The 20,485-nt window shown below is 40.7% G+C and overlaps 1 protein-coding gene across 9 annotated transcripts in view; it reads right to left on the reverse strand.

The window, feature by feature from the left end:
• Nucleotides 1-18,900, reverse strand: part of SCFD2 (sec1 family domain containing 2) — a 413,274-nt gene extending 394,374 nt beyond the window's left edge. For all 9 annotated transcript variants that reach the window (XR_012007121.1, XR_012007122.1, XR_012007118.1 and 6 more), the window contains exons 1-2: nucleotides 17,967-18,900; nucleotides 393-561 (exon numbers count right to left, since the gene is read on the reverse strand). Coding sequence is in view for 2 of the 9 variants with exons in the window: in XM_072775040.1 (XP_072631141.1) it covers nucleotides 393-561; nucleotides 17,967-18,801 (1,004 nt within the window). In the remaining 7 variants the exon portion in view is untranslated. The remainder of the gene's footprint in view (nucleotides 1-392; nucleotides 562-17,966) is intronic.
• Between the last annotated feature and the right edge of the window lie 1,585 nt (nucleotides 18,901-20,485).

Raw genomic sequence — 20,485 nt, forward strand, 5'->3', positions numbered from 1 at the left:
TGTGGGCAATTATTTAATCATGTGAAAAAGCCCACTGGGAAAAAGAAATTGAGTAAGCCTGGACTCGATTCCATGTGAAACCATGTGTGGGATGGAGACATATAAATTGACTCACTTATCCAATTCTCAGAACAAACTTATGTTACATCAAAATGACACTTCTATAAATGACACCTCCATACTTTTTTGGCTTATTGTTGTTTAACGGATATAGTTATTTCAAAGTTAGCAGGGAAAGATGCTTCTTTTCTAAATGTTATCCACTGTGAATTTCTCAACCACACCAACTCTTCAACATTTCCTTCCTTACAGAAACAGTTGGCCTCAGAGAAAAAGGAAAGGGAAGAGGGAGAAGGATGAGAGAGAAAAAAGAAAAAAGCTGTATATCTTACTTGGATTGTGCAAGACAGCCTGGTGCAATCATACTTTGATTTTTCTCCTCATTCTGGAGTGCCGTAAGTTCCACCATGTTAACCATCACATCGTTGGTGTGGCCTGGAAGCTGGGGAAGCACTGAAATAATCTTCTCTACCAAGTTGTCTCCATGATGCCCAGCTGCTCCTGTTTAAGCAGACAAGAAAATTTAAATTCACAAAATAGGAGGGAAAAAATATAGATTAATGTTTTATAATGGCCCTTCTATCAAAAGTAATATATATATATTTATATATATATATATATTGCTTCTATTACATAAATCTGTAACACAAGCTGAGCATTTTTCCCTCGTTTATTTTAAATATTTTTAAATATTTTAAATATTTTATTTATTTACTCATGAGAGACACACAGAGAGAGAGAGAAGCAGAGACACAGGCAGAGGGAGAAGCAGGCTCCATGCAGGGAGCCCGACGTGGAACGATCCGGGATCTCCAGGATCATGCCCTGGGCTGAAGGCAGCGCTAAACCGCTGAGCCCCCTGAGCCACTCAGGGATCCCCACATTTTTCTCTCTTTAACACTAATCAAGATCACGATTACCTAGTCAACCAGTCTGTACCTTGTGCATTGAACTTAATGCTCCATGAAGGCATATGCAATGTCTGCTCTGGTTACTACTATATTCCTATCACCTAGCACAGTACCTATACATGGTAGGTATCAATAAATTTTAATATATAAATAGGTAATTAGCATATATTTAGTCAGGAAAATAGTGTCATCAGATGATCCTATTGTAAGATTTTACAGCCAAACTTTATTTTACTGATGAAGACGTTAAGACCCAGAAGGGCTTAGAGACCTGACCAAGAATAGCAGATCTCCCCTCTGCTAGAATCTTATCTTCAAAATAGCAACTGTTCATTTAATTCCCCCTGTACTCAGCACATCTAGTAGGCAGCTTGGCAGCTAGTAGGCTCTCACTACATATTTGTTAGATTATGGGAAAAATAAATGAATGAATGAATGAACTAACGAACAAATGAATGAATGAATAACAGTTTGTAACAACAGAAACATTAACGGAGTACTTTCTGCATAACAGGCACTGTTCTAGGTACTTCACATGTATTAACTCTTTTAATAACAAATGACTTGGGACCTCGAACTGAAATTCAAGACTAGTGACAGTGTAATATTTTTTCCATGAAACCATGTTATCTTTCCAAAAACCATCACTCGCTTGGGAGACCTCTTTCCAACAATGGATGGGACTTGGTGCATCTTGTTCTGATCCCATCCACTCCAAATCAATCAACCTTTTGTTTCCTGATGTCTATCTCTCATTTTTGCTATATCACATTAACTGGACAGAACTAAGTAGAAAGCACCAAATCAGGCACCCAAGGAATCCTTGTCACCACAACCACAATAACCAACATTTTATTGAAACCATGTATTAAGGTTCATACTGTACATTTATTATCCACGTAATTCTCACAGCTCTAAATAGGTATTATTATGATTATTTACAGAGTAGAAGATTCAGTTTAAGTAACTTACTCAGGATTACATAACTTGTAAGTACAGAGCAAGAATTCAAACTCAAAAGGCAGAAATCACCAAAACCACACTATTAACAACAACAACAAAATCAGGGCCCATGAAAGTGACTTAAGATAGACCCAAGATGACTTCTAATGGTAAAGAGGAAAGAGTTCTCATACCACCAGTAGAAGATTGATTTATTAGGCCTGGAAGGAACCACATCTTAGTTCTGCTGTCTAAGGTTTATGGTTGTCTTCTCGGCACTCAGACTTAACGAGCAGCTCTTTAAATACTTGCTGAATGAAAGCCTAGTGACTATAAGTGTCCTATGATCCAAATGCGGGTCAGAAGTCCCCAAGTGACTTAAACTAAGCCTGGAATGGAGATACTAGGATTACCTCATAGCATCATGAATTTATTTCTCCATCAGTTCTCTCATCACTCACTAAAAATTTTCATAAATATACATTCATCACCAAAATAATGTTTCTTTGAACTTGGTACCTAAAATCGGAACCCTGCTCCAAGCTATTCTCATTTTTCGACTGCTATTTGTTGACACATGGTACACATAAGTGGTCTATATGTGCTACCATTCTTCCCTAACTTCTTCAGCCCCTATAGTCTGGCTGCTTCTCACTCCTACCCCTATGTCAAACTCAGGGGTCCTTCTTAAGTTCATTAAACCCTCTGCAAATTGTTGATTATTCCAATCCTGAAACTCTCCAAATATTAGAAGTCAAAACACAGCATACTTATTTTTTCTTATCAGGTTTAAAACCTGAGAGCTATTTCTATATATCCAAAGTATTATTCATATGCTTAAAATATTATGTACTAATAACCTAAATATTCAAAGGTAGAGAAATAATTTTTTTCTCATTATGGCATATTTATTGAAGCAGTTCTCAAATTGTGGTTTCCATTTTCTTCTAATTATTTATAGCCTCTAAACTCTCTATGATGAACATACATTCCTATTGTAATAGGAATAAAAAATGTTACACACACACACACACACACACACACACACACACAAATATCCCAACATTTTAACAAGGGTTATCTTTGGATAGTAGGATATTTTGGTTGATATAAACTCTACAAAAACTTCATTTTCTCCCAATATCTTCTAGAAGGAGTATATGAGACTTACCTAACTGGAAAAATAATTTAACATTCCATCAGGAACTGTTTCTATTACTATATCAAAGAATTAACAAAATGCTAAATTTTCATGAACACAATTATTCAACTTCTTAGATTTAATCAAAAGGATATGTATAGTTAACATGTTTGATAATGACAGATAAAGCAGGTATGGGCTTTCAACTAAGTGTCTTGCTCTTCTGAATACAGTTTCTCCTATCTCTGGCTTTAGAGGGTTTTTTTAAAGGGTAAAGGGTTTAATATTCATTTTTAAATTAATTAGTGCCATTTATATGACTCAAACATAGACTAAGAATTCTGGGTCTCTCAATTTCATAACTTCAGATTATTTTATGAAATGAATAAAATGCTGAAATTTGTATCACAGTCAAATTTTCAGAGAGCTTAATTTTTCCTTTATTACAGAAATTTTAAAATATTATTTGAAGACTCAAGAGTGGGAGTCAACCAGAACTCAGTTATTTTGGCCAACAGCAATGTGGTCTAGTATGGCCAGAGAATGGTTTATTTCCCAATGTCATCTTTTCCAAGAGGGGTATAGGAAAAAGAAACTGGAGACATGGGTCCTAGTGGTCCTGTCCTCCACTAGTTCATCATGTGATCTGACATAAATTCATTAAATGTGGTGCTATTTTACCAAGCTAAAACTCAGAGTTGGTCCAAATGACACCTAAATATCTTTGAACCTCAAGATTTGAAATCCTAAGTCAATTACTTCAAGAGCTAAACTTGTTTAGTTAACAGCATGAGAAAAACACCAATCCTCCATTACTTTGTGGATTATATGTGAAGGTATATGCTAGTATTATCATAAGGCAGGTAAAATCTACACTTGCCCCTACTCATATAGAATAACATGAGCAGCAAGAATCTTGGAGCCCTCAATATCATATAGTAAGTATACTGGAACTAAAATTATATGTATAGTTAGTTAGTTAGTTAGTTAGTTAGTTAGTTAGTTAGTTAGATAGATAGATGATAGAAAAAAAGGATAGGAGTTAAGATGGCAGAGCAGTAGGGGACCCAAATCATTCAAACACCCAAGAAATTGATCAGAATGCTGAGAGAACAAACTGCAGGACTGGAGGGAGAAAAGTCACAATGTAGAAGATACGAGTTACAGAGATGTGATTCCGGAGAGAAAAGACTCATGGGTGCTATGGAGAGGAGGGATCCTTGATCATGAAGTGAAGAGAGAGCAAGAGCAAGAGAGAGAAATAGAAAGCATTGTGCAGGAGATTGCACTGAAGAAATACTTCCCCAAAACCACTGACTGAGAAAACTAGAGCAACTGATTATCACAAGTTTTTACAAGCAGTGGAGCTCAAAGTCTGAGGTTTAAGCAGTCGGAGCCACTGCCAAGTGGAGGCTGGTGGGCATCACGGTGCTCCCATGGGGAAGGAGGGCAAAGGCCACCTGGGAGCAGACAATGTGCTTTGAGGATCCCCTGGGTCGCACTGAAAGAGAAGGTTCCCCTTCTTGGAGCCATTTGGGAGAGGTAGCATGACTTCTCAGGGGACAAAAGAGCTGGCGGGTGCCAAACACCTGCCCCATTTAGTAGCATAGAATCAGAAACACCTCCTGAAGGCAGCAAAGCTTAGTGCAGGCTTTTTGCTGCACTTTACCATAAACTCTGAGCCCCTGTGTGATCATGTGACTGCTTTTCCTGGGACAAACCAGCACTACCCGCAGCATGGCAAGAAGATCAGAAGATCAGCCCAGGGCCACACAGCAGTGGGTCTCTAAAATTTGGAGTTTGGAAATCCAGCAACATGCCTGAAATAAAGCACAGGAGTGCTGCCTAGCAGACAGACAGCCCAGACACAGGCAGGATAAAGTCAGGTAACTGACAGAAGCCAAGGGCATAAGAGGGGAGATTATTTGCTCTTTTGTGAGGGCTTCCTGAATAGCAGTGGGCATGAACTCCCTGCTCAGGGAATGAGAGAGTTGTGCATCTCCTCCACCCCCATCAGCACTGACTTACCTCAGTGAGCAACACAGTGTGCCCAGTGGAGGCTGGAGCCACTGACACCAGGCCCCCACCTCCTGCGCTCTGCAGGTGCATCTTTCCTAGGGCAAGTCAGCCTGAGAACCAGCGGAGCATGCCCATCCCCAGAAGGCCAGCACAAACCCCCTGCACAAACCAAGTCCACTGATGACAGGGTGCTAGAGCTTGAGCTCTAGTAGAAATAGGATCAGGCTTATTTTAACAAACAGATCAAAGCACACCTGGCTAAAATGCCACACACAGGACAAGGTCCAAACACTCCCCACTGCAGGCAAGGAGAAACTCTTCAGAGGACTGACCTGAGGGTAAAGGCAATCAAAACACAACAGCAGAGTATACATTTGAAACACTTCCTGGGGATCCCTGGGTGGCTCAGCAGTTTGGCGCCTGCCTTCAGCCCAGGGCATGATCCTGGAGACCCGGGATCGAGTCCCTTGTCGGGCTCCCTGCATGGAGCCTGCTTCTCCCTCTGCCTGTGTCTCTGCCTCTCTCTCCCTCTCTGTGTGTGTCTCATGAATAAATAAATAAAATTTTTTTAAAAATTTCCTGAAGCACCAGGCCCTGGACAGTAAAGGACCTCCTCTTAATATAGCCATTACTCTCAGGAACAGGAATTATAACAGGCTTTCCTAACACACACACACACACACACACACACACACACACACTCACACTGACCCAGAAAAAATGATAAGATGGAGGACTTCACCCCAAAAGAAAGAACAATAAGAGGTCATGGCCAGGGATCTAACCAAAACAGATATAATTAAAAACAGATTTTAAAACAACAATCACAAGGATGCTAGCTGGACTTGAAAAAAACATAAAAGACACTAGAGAATCCCTTACTGTAGAGATTTTTAAAAAATTAAAAACTAGGCAGGCTGAAACAAAAAATGCTATAACCAAGATGCAAAACTGACTAGATATAATGACACATGGATGTATGAAGTAGAGGAACAAATCAGTATTATAGAAGATAAAATTATGAAATATAATGAAGCTGAAAACAAGAGGGAAAAGAAAAAGTATTGGTTCACGAATGTAGACTTAGGGAACTCAGTGACTCCATAAAGCATAATAACATTCATATCATAAAAGTCCCAGAAGGAGAAGCAAAGGAAAGGGGGTAGAAGGTTAATTTGAGCAAATTATAGCTGAAAACTTCCCTAATTTGGGGAAGGAAACAGACATCAAAATCCAAGAGGCAAAAGAGAACTCCCATAAGAATCAACAAAGGCCAGCCAACACCAAGATATATCTTATTAAAACTTACAAAATACACAAAGAAAAATCCTGAAAACAGCAAGGGAAAAATGTCCTTGACCTACAAGGGAATATGAATCAGGTTAACAGCAGTTCTTTCCACAGAACTTGGCAGGCCAGAAGGCAGTGACATGATATATTCAATGTGCTGAATGGGAAAAATGTGCAACCAAGGATACTCTATCCAGCAAGGCTATCATTCAGAATAGAAGGAAAAATAAAGAGTTTCCCAGACAAAAACAAAAGGCGTTCATGACCACTAAACTAGCCCTGTAAAAAATATCAAAGGGTACTCTTTGAATGGGAAAGAAAAAACAAAAGCAACAAAGACCAGAAAAAGGAACAAAGAACACCAGAATCATCAACTTTACAGGTAACACAATGGCACTAAATTCAGATCTATTAATAATCACTCTGAATGTAAATGGACTAAATGCTCTAATCTAAAGACAGAGGGTATCAGAATGGATTAAAAAGAAAAAAAGACCCATCAATATGCTGCCTACAAGAGGCTCATTTTAGACCTAAACACACCTGTAAATTGAAAGTTAGAAGATGGAGAATCATCTATCATGCTAACATACATCAAAAGAAAGACAGAGTAGCCATAGTCATACCAGAAAAAACAGATTTTAAACCAAAGACTGTTACAAGAGATGAAAAAGGACACTATATCATAATTAAAGAGTCTATCCAACAAGAACTAATCTATACCTCAAATATATAAATATATATTTGGTAATAATACAACAATAGTAGGAGACTTTAGCACTTCACTTACAGCAACAGACAGATCATCTAAGCAGAAGATCAACAAGGAAATAATGGCTTTGAATGACACACTGAACCAAATGGATCTAACAGATATACACAGAACATTTCATTCTAAAGCACCAGAACATACATTCTTTTTGAGTATACATGGAACAATCTGCAGAGTAGATCACATACTGGGTCACAAATCAGGCTTCAACAAGTACGAAAAGATTGAGATTATACCACATGTACTCTTAGACCACAACACTATGAAACTTGATGTCAACCACAAAAAAAAAAAAAAGAAAAAATTGGAAAGACCACAAATAGATGGAGTTAAAGAATATCCTACTGAAGAATGAATGGGTTAACCAGGAAATTAAAGAAGAAATTTTTAAAAAATACATAAGCAAATGAAAATGAAAACATGACAGCCCAAAACCTTTGGAATGCAGCAAAGGCAGTCCTAAGAAGGAAGTGTATAGTAATACAGGCCTATCTCAAGAATCAAGAAAAGTCTCAAATACACAGCCTAATCTTACACAAGAAGGGCTAAAAGAGGAACAACAAATAAAGGCAAACGCCACCATAAGAAGAGAAATAATAAAGATTACAGCAGAAATAAATGATATAGGGGATCCCTGGGTGGCTCAGCAGTTTAGCGCCTGCCTTTGGCCCAGGGCAGGGTCCTGCAGTCCCAGGATTGAGTCCCACATCGGGCTCCCAGCACGGAACCTGCCTCTTCCTCTGCCTGTCTCTGCCTCTCTATTTCTCTCTCTGTGTGTGTGTGTGTGTGTGTGTGTATCATGAATAAATAAACAAAATCTTTAAAAAAAAAAAAAGAAAAGAAAGAAAGAAAGAAAGAAAGAAAAAAAGAAAAGAAAAAAAGAAAGAAAGAAAGAAGAAAGAAAGAAAGAAAGAAAGAAAGAAAGAAAGAAAGAAAGAAAGAAGAAAGAAAGAAAATAGAAACAAGCAAAAAACAATAGAACAGCTCAATGAAACTAAGAGCTGATTCTTTGGAAGAATTAATAAAACTTATTAACCCTTCACCAGACTTATCAAAAATAAAAGAGAAAGGACCTAAACAAAGTCATGAATGAAAGGGGAGAAATCACAACCAGCACCACAGAAATACAAACAATTACTGGAGAATATTATGAAAAAGTATATGCCAACAAATAATCTGGGCATCTGAAAAAAATAGGTAAATTCTTAGAAACTTACAAATTGCCAAAACTGAAACAGGAAGAAATAGAAAATTTGAACATTACCCATAACCAGCAAAAAAATTGAATCAGTAATCAAAAATTTCCCAACAAACAAAAGTCCAGCCCAGATGGCTTCCCAGGGGAATTCTATCAGACATTTAAAGAAAAGTTAATACCTATTCTTCTCAAACAGTTCCAAAAAATAGAAATGGAAAGAAAACTTCCAAACTCATTCTATGAGGCCAGCATTACCCTGATTTCAAAACCAGACAAAGACCCTACTAAACAAGACAATTACAAGCCAATAGCCTTGATGAACATGGATGCAAAAATACTCAACAAAGTAACAAATGGAATCCAACAATACATTAAAAGAGTTATATTCACCACAATCAAGTGGGATTTATTCCTGGGTTGCAGGAATGGCTCAAAATTTACAAATCAATCAATGTGATGCACCACGTTAATAAAAGAAAGGACAAGAACCATATGATCCTCTCAAAAGACACAGAAAAAGCATTTGACAAAATACAGCATCCATTCAAATCCCTCAACAAAGTAGGGATAGAGGGCACATACCTCAACATCATAAAGGCCATATAAAAAAGACCCATACTAATATTATCCTCAATGAGGAAAAACCGAGAGCTTTTTCTCTACAATCAGGAATAAGACAGGGATGTCCACTCTCATTAGTACTTAACACAGTACTGGAAGTCCTAGCTTCATCAATCAGATAACAAAAAGAAATAAAATGCATGGGATCCCTGGTTGGCGCAGCGGTTTGGCGCCTGCCTTTGGCCCAGGGCGCGATCCTGGAGACCTGGGATCGAATCCCACGTCGGGCTCCCGGTGCATGGAGCCTGCTTCTCCCTCTGCCTGTGTCTTTGCCTCTCTGTGTGTGTGACTATCATAGATTTAAAAAAAAAAAAAAAGAAAAGAAATAAAATGCATCCAAATCACCAAGAAAGAAGTCAAACTTCACTATCTGCAGATGATATGATACACTGTAGAAAACCCAAAAGACTTCACCAAAAAAAATTGCTAATTTTGCTAATTCGGCGAAGCTGCGGGATACAAAATCAATGTACAGAAGCCTGTTGCATTCGTATACACTAATAATGAAGCAGCAGAAAGAGAAGTCAAGAAATCAATCCCATTTACAATTCTACCAAAAATCATAAGATATCTAGTTGTAAATCTAATCAAAGAGGTAAAAGATCTATACTCTGAAAACTACAGGACACTTGCAAAGGAAATTGAAGAAGACACAAAGAAATGGAAAAACATTCCATGTTTATGGATTGGAAGAACAATTATTGGTAAAATACCTGTACTACCCAAAGCAATCCACAAATTTAATGCAATCCCTATCAAAATACAATCAGCATTCTTCACTCAGTATAATATCCTCCAGTTCCACCCGTGTCCATGTAAATGCGAAGTATTCATCCTTTCTGATGGCTGAGTAATATTCCATTGTATATATCTACCACATTTTCTTTATCCATTCATCTCTCGATGGACATCTGGGCTCTTTCCACAGTTTGGCTATTGTGAACACTGTTGCTATGAACACTGGGGTGCAGGTGCCCCTTCAGATCACTACATTTGTACCATTGTGGTAAATATCTAGTAGTGTGATTACTGGGTCATAAGGTAGTTCTATTTTTAACTTCTTAAAGAACTTCCATACCATTTTCCAGAGTGGCTGTTCCAGCTTGCATTCCCACCAAAAGTTTTAAACTCACATCATTTCCCACCTAGATATTATAATAGCCTTCTGATTGATCTCCACAATGTCTTGATTATGGGTTTTGGTTTCACAACTATATGTTGTTTGACAAAATTTTGTGCTAAAAATGATAAATGTTACTATATGTAAATTATGCTTTAATAAACTGGACTGGGGCGGGGGAAGCAAGTAAAACAACAGCAACAAACCCATCCCATCGGAGTCTGACTCATCTCTCAGTTCCCACTTTGGAATCAATAAATCTATCCACCACATTGCCCACCAGAGAACTCATTCAACAGGAAATGTATGCATGCAGTTTGCCTGCCTAAAAATTTATTATGACTCCTCACTGAGCATGAAATTTAAGGCTTTTGAAACATGGCCCCAACTTCCTTCCTCATTATCTCCATCACCCTTCCTCATCCCTTGCCAATCCCTATTTCATCCCAACCTTTATGCACCTTAAACCCTAATAAAAAAATGATCTAAAAGGAATTCCCAGAACCACCTATGCTCCTTTTTACATTTTTGCACATGTGGGGACCTTTTAAAAGAATGCTGATACTAGTCTCTGCCCAGACCCATTTTTTAAGAACCAGGCTTTCTGGAGTGGTGCAAATGTGAAACCGGGTTGAGAACCACTGGTCTAGTAACGGCCACCCCTTAAAGGAGAATTTTGTACCTAAACCCTATGAAGGCATTTATCATTCATACTTTAATTTGCTGAACTTCGTGCTTCATTTAACTCTGCTTCATTCCTCATGGACAAGAGCCTTGATTGCTCTTTACATCAGCGCTTCTCAAACTTTATTATTCATTTAAATCACCTAGAGATGTTGTTAAAGTACAGGTTCTGATTTTAAGTCTGCAAAGAGGCCTGAGAGTCTACATTTTTAATCAGCTTCAGCTGAGCCAAGGCTTCCCGTCCCCAGGACATGAGTAGGGAAGCTTTATGTCACTATCACCTAGCACAGAACCTGCATGTGAAAGTCGCTCAAGAAACATTTATCGATTATAGGTATCATCTGCATCATTCTTCACACCTTCCCCAGGTAACCAAAACATGGAGCTATCTTGCAGGACCAGTTAGGAGGAATCTCACTTATTCTGCTGCTTCTTATTTTTTTTTCAAGTATGACAGAACAGAGTTCCTGACAAATGGTCAATTCTAACCAACTCTCATTTCCTTTAGTGGCAGGTGAGAGGTCAGGTAAAAGGATTCTTCTGGGTTATGTGTACGGCAAATCACTCTCGTATGTACACTCTTAATCTTAGAGAGAAAACATATTTGAAGTAATAAAACTTAAGTAATTTCTTTTTTTTTAAGATTTTATTTATTTATTCATGACAGACAGAGAGAGAAAGAGGCAGAGACACAGGCAGAGGGAGAAGCAGGCTCCATGCAGGGAGCCCGATGTGGGACTTGATCCCAGGTCTCCAGGATCACGCCCAGAATCACGCCCGGAAGGCAGCCCTAAACCGCTGAGCCACAGGGGCTGCCCTAAAACTTAAGTAATTTCAAATGCATACCATTGATTAATAAAATTAAGAAACATTTATTTTCCGGTGCCCACTATATACCAGGCACTGTTTTAGGAGCTAGCTGTGTTAACTTATATTATCTTCTCAACAACCCTGTTGGGTATCTTTATTTTATAGATCACGAGACTGAGACCTATATGTTAGACAGTGGCTCAAGGACTTATGACTAGAAAGAGGCAGAGCTAAGACTTCGTAACTAACCAGTCATGCTTGTTACCCAACCTAGATAGTAGTTGCAGCTCCCATACATTGAGGATCTACCTCAATCCTCTGCCTCCTTCCATGTAGGATTCCATGTAACACAAGTCTGATCATGTAACATCACAGCTCAGAACTCCCCAAGGTTCTGATCATACTTTGGCTTTTATATAGTCCTTACTTTGCCCTACGGTACATGGCCTCTGCCTATCTCTGCAACTTCATCTCCTCCCAAGGCAAGCTGAAGGGACCCACACCGGCCTCCTACTGTTCCTCGAACCTGTCAAACATATTCCCACCTCAAATCCTTTGCACCTGCCGCTCGGACTGTATGTTCTACACCAAGACAGCTTTATGGCCTGCTTCCTCTCTTCTTTCCATCTCTGCTAAAATGTCACATCCTCAGAAAGGCCTTCCCCAACTAAAATGGAAACCCTGTCACTCTTTAATCTTACCCACTGTATTAGTTATATATTCAATGAATGAATGAATGATTTTGTATCCTTCCAACAGTAATTTAAGGTCATTATCTAACCCTGTTCACAAATGAGAAAACCCTCAAAAGGCTCAATGCAAAGGCATCTACCTTTGGGTGGCTCAGTGCATGAGCGTCTGCCTTTGGCTCAGGTCGTGATCCTTAAGTAATTAAGCCAGGACTTGAAACTATACTAGCCTGGATCTAACACTAGCCATCTAATCAGAGCCTTGAAAGGCTTCTCAATCATTTCTCACACTTACGTTTATTTTAAACAGTATCCACTGAACACTAAGATGAAGATAGTAGTTGATAATTTTTTGGGGGTGGAAAATCAGATTGAGGGAAGAATAAGTCACTTTTCTGAACACTAGAGCAGCACCAGGGCCCAACAAGTGTGTTTAGTCTTTAAAGCTGCTAGCTTCTGGACAACCTAGCAGCAGCATCTATACTGTCCAGGACAAGGCTTCTCAAACATTTTTCTATAGTAACATATATGAGATGGGTCATGAACATAGGCTTTGGAGTAAGCTGCCAACATTCAAATCCTGACTACCATTTACGAGCTGCATGATTTTGGACAAGTTACTTAATTCCTCAATTTCTCTGTTTCCTCATCTGTAAAATGGGGATAAGCATACTACCTCACAGAACAATTTTGAAAATTAAAAAAGCTTAGATATGTTGATGGCTAAGAAAAGTAATATGCTCTCATATATTAGCTATTAATAGTCTCGAATTTCAGTACTTTAACAAATCATATACATACCTTAAAGCAAATATAAATGCATCAGTGTATCATAATCTCAGGAATACGAATTACCCTTTGCACTGAAAGTTAATCTTTAATTGAATGGATTTGACTTAAAAGTTTACATGAAACTAAAATTCAGAATGGAACCAGGGGAGGAAATTAAATTCCCAGAGTTACTGCCACCTTCTATCTTTTGAATTTTTTTAAATTTTTATATATTTATTCATGAGAGACACAGAGAGAGGCAGAGATATAGGCAGAGGGAGAACCAGGCTCCCTATGGGGAGACCAATTCAGAACTCGATCCCAGGACTCCAGGATCGCGCACTGAGCTGAAGGCAGACGCTCAATCATTGACCCACCCAGACATCCCCCTATCTTTTGATTTTGAACTTGAAGCATTCTAGTCAATCCTAAGAGCCAAAAAAGAATGGAAAGGAAACCAGACTCAAACCTTTGAAAGATTAATAAATCACATCTACCTTTTTAATTCTCCCCTGAAACAAATCAGCAGCCAGAACAGTCCATAGAATGTTGTACTTAGGGGATCCCTGGGTGGCTCAACGATTTAGTGCCTGCCTTTGGCCCGGGACGTAATCCTGGAGTCCCGGGATCAAGTCCCCCATTGGGCTCCCTGCATGGAGCCTACTTCTCTCTCTGCCTGTGTCTCTCATGAATAAATAAATAAAATCTAAAAAAAAAAAAAAAAAAAAAAAGAATGTTGTACTTAAATCTCCTGTGCAAACATGCCTGATGCACTCTGCAGAGACACAAGCTTCTGAGTGGTTGGGACACGTAAACCAACATCACTGCAAACAGACATCAGCGACTATTTACTTCTCACATAATTACAACAAACTTCCTATATTTTTAGGTGTTGAGAGCTTATCAACTGTTTCAGGAGAGCAAGGAAATAGCCTATCTTGTTCATCACTGTTTCCCTAAACCTGTATCAATGCTTGGCACACAGTAGGCTTTCAATAAATATTTACTGAAAATAATAAACCAACTTATTAGACAAATTAATGTTACTTTCAGCAAAGATAATGACAAAAATATGAGAAAGAAACTTGTCTGTACTATAAGCAGGATGTTAAGAATGTTGGATATCTACGAATTATTGGAGGTTATTTTTGGTAGTGCTAATTTTACATCTAGAAGACATATAAGCCTACAAACCTTCTAGTGGTAAATACCAAGGATGTTTTCCAAAATACTTAACAACTAATAGTAAAAGTTAATATATGTTTATGGAAATGAACACCTAAATCAAAATCTAAAAAATGTATTTCCCTTTGATCTCTATATTAAAACTGCTGTCAAGTAATTTAAATTGAAATTCAAACCATTCAAGTCTTTCCAATAATTTTCAAATCAGCTTTTAATTTTTAGAAATTGTTGGTGTAATCTTTTGTATGCTGCAGTATCACTGGCTAAACAATACCAGTCACAGTTTGTCATAAGACTCCACACCAAACTCTTGTAACAATTTCTCCATCAAACTTATTGTTATGAGGGATCCCTGGGTGGCGCAGCGGTTTGGCGCCTGCCTTTGGCCCAGGGCACGATCCTGGAGACCCAGGATCGAATCCCACGTCGGGCTCCCGGTGCATGGAGCCTGCTTCTCCCTCTGCCTGTGTCTCTGCCTCTCTCTCTCTCTCTGTGACTATCATAAATAAATAAAATTTAAAAAAAAAAAAAAAACTTATTGTTATGACTCACAGCTCCTTATGCTTGTTACATTCAAGACATATCAGAAAAAACAGTGAGGTTTTTTTTGTTTTTGTTTTTGTTTTTGATCAGGTATGTTCCTGGTCACCAGAGTCTGGACCAAAGACAGAGAGCACCCAAGACAATAATAAGGCTACCAACACACCTACCTCCCTACCACCTTGGAGGAGAGAACAAATGCCACATCTCTACAATCATCACAACCTCCCTCGCTGCCTCAGTACCTTTAGCAACTCTGGAGGACCAGCTGTGTCCACACCAGCACTCTCCTCTTCTCCACTAAGCAACAGTATTCAGTGGCTTGTGGGCCCAATAAGTAATTTCCTTTTACTCATTAGTACAGAAGAATTTTAATGATTAAAAAGTAGGTTCTACAACACAGCTATGTACCAAATCAGCCCTGAATATTACTAACATGGCACTATGTTGAAACAACTGTGACACAAATGAATCATTAATCTGCTCATCTGGAATATAGTTTGAGTGATTATTCAAAAGGTATCCATTAAAAAGACTTCAACTTATAAATTACTTGGACCCCAGGAACAAACGATTCCCATTGAGGGTTACAGAGTAGCTAAAGGAGGTCCCGGAAGGCTTGTCTGAGAAGCAAAAATCTGAGCACAGATTTAAAGGAAGTGAACAAGAAAGCCATGTAGATACCTGAAGGAAGAACGTTCCAAGCTGAGCTGCAGAACACCAAAGGCTCTGAGGCTGGGACATACTTGGTGAGGTGGCCAGTGTGGTGGGAAAATAACATGTGAGGGGAGATTAGTGGAAGATGAGGTAGGAAAGGTACACATAGGCAGGTCATGTATGGCCTTGAAAACAATGGTAAGGAATTTGGATTTGACAGTAGGTACGTTGGAAGGCTGTGGGAGGACTGTGAGCAAGCAAATGACATGTCAGATTTACATTCTGATGGGGTTACACAAGAAACTGGATTTATCCGTGTATCTTTTGTGCATCTTTTAATATTTTTTATTATTTTTAATTCTTTGCATCCTCTACTCTGCTGTATCAAATGCTGCTTTGAGATTGAGTAAAATGAATCCTGATAACTGAACATTGGATGTGGCAACATGGAGGCCATTCGTGATCCTGAAAGAAGAAATTGCTGTACAGAGAGCATGTATGGACGACTCTTTCAAGTTTGTTGTAAAATGGAGCAAAAAAAAAAAAGAAAAAATAGAACAAGTTGGAGGAGCATGAGGTGTTAAGAGAGGAGATGTTACATTCTGTTTGTATGCTGACCAGGAAAATCCAGTAAAAAAGATTTTTTCCAATGAAGATCTAGAAACAAGGGAGGGTATGTGACAAAAGTAAATCTATGAGACAAGTGAAAAGGGAGAGGACCTTGTCTGCAAAAGTGAAGAAGTTGGCATTTGATAGTAGCAGGGACAGTACATCTCTTCTTAATACAAAGGAAGGAAAGGAAAATATGTGGGTACAGATGTACAAAGGCTGGGTAATTTGGTGATAGGAAGATATGAAAGTTTTCTGATGGCTTATATTTTCAAGAGTCCTATACAAGGAAAGCATGCCTAAGACTTACAAGAGCTGTTACCATGATGCTGGAGGGCAGGGACGTTAAAGTCTGCCCAGCCGAAATCATAGGGGTGGAGGAGAGGCACAACACTATGTGACCTTGATTAATTATGAAACAATGTCATATTTGGGGCCTAAGAAAGAAGTAGAAACAGTATATGCCGCACACTCAAAAATTCAGCAAGCATAAACTCCTCGGGTGCTTTTTAGTCCTCTAAGAGTTCTGAGATGTTATGATTTTTACTTGTACTTAAATCACAATGACGGACTATTTTTATGGTCACATCATTAAGCTTACATCACTGTATTACCACTTAGCTTAGTTTCTATTTTATGATCTAAAACTTAGTCTTATAAAGTCAAAAACTCAAATACAGCTATTGTGGTTTTTGTGACTTCATTCCACTTTTTTCCTGACCTACTAAGAAGAATATTTACTAAGATCAGTTTCCTGACCATGACCCCTGAATATGGGTGTGGCCAAACCATACTGCTAGCAACACGCATCTACCTAATCAGGGAACAATAAATGTGACCTTTGAAAATATGCACATGTCACTATCAGAAAGTGTTTTCTGTTCACCTATTTTCAGGTTACCCTTGTTTTCTATGCACATAAATAACTGATCGCTATTAAAATTTGACATCACCTATCCAATCCTCAATAGAGTAACAGCTAAGAATAAATCAATGAACATTTGAAAATATTTTCTACGATTGGATTTAATCTCAATTTCTGGTAATACTTCAAGTTTACTTATTAACACTCACTTAAAGAAACCTATAACTGGGCAGCCCGGGTGGCTCAGTGGTTTAGCACCTGCCGTCGGCCCAGGGCATGATCCTGGAGACCCGGGATCGAGTCCCACGTCCGGCTCCCTGCATGGAGCCTGCTTCTCCCTCTGCCTGTGTCTCTGCCTCTCTCTCTCTCTGTCTCTCATGAATAAGTAAATAAAATTAAAATAAAGAAACCTAAAACTAAACTACCTATGATAATTTCATGTATTGTTGCACGGTTTTCCTTCCACTGGTTCACCTGTCAACAACTCTCTCCAACAAATCAGAGCATTCTTATGGAGGATTGCTGTGAGTCTTGGCGACTGCACATTTCTAAAAGGTTCCCAGGTGTACAGTTCTCCTCAATGTCAGCATAATTTCCCCCAGTATCTTTGGTTAGATGTAGTTGTGAAACAAAACAGTGCATGTTAAAGATGCATTTAACAATTTGACTGTAATTGCTGATTTGCTCGCCTGTATTCCCCCCTAGATGGAAAACTCTGTGAGACCTGGATTGTGTCCGTCTAGTTCATCTCTGTATCCTCAGCCTGACATAGAGTAAGAGGTCAATAGAATAAATGCTGAAGGGATCCCTGGGTGGCTCAGCGGTTTAGCGCCTGCCTTTGGCCTGGGCTGTGATCCTGGAGTCTCGGGATGGAGTCCTGCGTTGGGCTCCTTGCATAGAGCCTGCTTCTTCCTCTGCCTGTGTCTCTGCCTCTCTCTCTCTCTCTCTCTCTCTCTCTCTGTCGTCTATCATGAATAAATAAAAAATAAAAAAATATTTTAAAAGACAGAATAAATGCTGAATCAGTGAAAGTGCCAGCACCCTGGGGAGAGGTTCGGAAGACCTACAGCAGCCCCACTTACCCGTGAGATCCAGAGTCCTGTCCACAAAGACCACTGAGGCCCTGCCCGCGGCGGTCTTCCTCCTGTTCTTGGCAGGGGCGTAACTAGCCAGATCTGCAGCGATGATCCGGCTGAGGGAACCTACAGCAAAACACTCCTCCCGCACCCCCAAATGTTCACACAGAGAACTGAGGCCTGACACCAGGCACCTGATCTGCAGAAGCAGCTCGGGGGGCAGGGCGGCGGCATCCACCTCGCTCAGGCTTCCTAGCCTCCTCTTGTCTGGACGAGCCCTGTTGAGGAGATGCACATCCCGGGGCAGTAGCGGGAAGAGGGAAGCAAAGGCCGGGGTCAAGGCAAGGTGGGGCGCCACGGGGGCGAGCCACAGCGGGACGTGCAGCACCTCGGCCGTGTAGTTCATGTTGCCCATCCACTCACACAGCTTCTCCTCCAGCTGCTCGAACACCGGCTGCCCCTCCAGCTCCGCCGCTGCAGCCGCCGGCACGTGATTAGCGGTGAGGTGGGCAGCGTGGCTCACGGCGGTGACCACCACGCAGTACTGGAAGCGACTGCGGCCGATGATCTCCCGGAGGGTCTCCACGGTCCGGCCCTTCAGCAGGCAGCTCAGCACGAACACGGCCTTGGGCTGCTCGGCGCCCCCGCCCACGGCCGCGGGCTCGAACTCCCGCAGGTGACACGCCGGGCCTCCCACCGCCTCCAGCAGCCGCGACGCTCCGCAGCCCCAGTGCAGGCTCTCGGCGCAGGCGGCGTCCAGGTAGACGAGCGCGCGTTTCACTTTGGCCAGCACCTGCTCCCAGCCTTGCTGGGTGAACGACAGCACGCCCGGGGCGCTCATGGTTCGGGGTTCGCAGCGTCGGGACTCACCGCTTCCGGGAACCGGGCTCCTGGACGCCTTGACAGTCAACACCGTACACGTGGTGCGGCTCGGGCTCGGCCCGGGTCGGCGCGCGCTGATGACGCGGCGGAGCGTGATTGGCCGGCGAGGAGAGGCGGTGGGCGGGGCTCCGGGTCGTGGGGAGAGGTCTGTGAACCGCCCGCCCGCTGCTCCCCTTCCTTTCCCGTCCCTCCAGGCTCTGGTTGGCCCTCCCCGTGTCTTGGGAAATCTCAGAAAAAAAAAAAAAAAGCTAACGCGAAGTTTGGCATTTTCCTTGCACCCTAAAAGTCGCTTTGCCCATCTAAACTAAGAGACACCAGAGAGGATGAAAAAAAAAACAAGTGTGGTGTTTTGTAGTTTCTGGATTGTTGTCTCCTATGTATGTTATAGAGCTCGAGCCTCATGAAAAACCTACTGGCCTCGTTTTCACTTTCTCCATCCCCATCCTCCTTCCCTCATCTTACTGGCACTAAATCTTGATCTGAATCAAAAATCCTGGAATCCAGCCCCTTGGGCGCATCCATCCTTGCCCATCACTGGCTTAATCCACCATCATCACTCAACTGGACAATAGCAATGACCTACCGCCCCCCCCCCCAACATTTCCCAGTTTTGCGTCTCTTCTCCCTCCAATTCAGTTTTCTTCCTAATGAACTAACGGGGCCCTACCATTTTCCTGCTTAAAAGCCTCTCCTGGCCCAGTTGCCTACAGGATACAGCCAGATTCCTTATAATAGCACCAAAATCTTTCATGATTTCTCAATTTCTCTACACCTACTCCCTGCCTGGAACATTATATACCTGCACAATTAAGTCAACAGGTTGAGCCCAGAATGTTTCACAGGTTGAATTCAATTCAACCACTACTTATTAAGCACTTATTAAGTATAATCCCTGACCTAGGCTCCAAGGACACAATGGTTAATAAGTTCCCTGATCCAGGAAGAATTTTCACCTCTGCTAAGTACTTGCCATATCATGAGGTAAGTTTTAACATACCTTTTTTCCGACAAGATTGTGCACTAGAGGCCTAGTCACTCCAACACTAGAAAATACACAAGTATTCAATAAATGTTTGTTGACTAAATGATCAATAAATGGTCAATTTATTTTTTTAAGATTTTATTTATTTATTCATGAGAGACACACAGAGAGAGGCAGAGAGAGGCAGAGAGAAGCAGAGGGAGAAGCAGGCTCCATGCAGGGAGCCCGACATGGGACTCGATCCTGCGACTCCAGGATCACACCCCCGGCTGATGGCGGCGCTAAACCGCTGAGCCACCCAGGGATCCCTTCAATTTATTTTTTTAATAAATCTTCAACTTATATCCATATAATAAATGATATACTTAACTGACTTTTAATGAACACGTACAATACTGCAGACATGGTGTTTGGCATTAAGAATATAAATAGAAATAAGGCGCAGTCTTGCCTTCAAAGGGATCTGAGATAAGGGACCCACACATGTAAAGAAAGCAAGTGTAATACAACGTTACAGAAGCAACTGAGTGAAGGAAAAAGGGAAGTGGTCAGAAGAAGTTTCATATGAGACATGAGTTTTGAGTAGTCTTCAAAGAAAACCAGGTGTTCACCAGGTGGACAGGATGAGGAGGAGCATTCCTGGCAGCTCAAGCAGAGAGTG

This window comes from Canis lupus, chromosome 14 (assembly GCF_048164855.1).
Source record: "Canis lupus baileyi chromosome 14, mCanLup2.hap1, whole genome shotgun sequence".
In the NCBI taxonomy this organism is placed as follows: domain Eukaryota; kingdom Metazoa; phylum Chordata; class Mammalia; order Carnivora; family Canidae; genus Canis; species Canis lupus.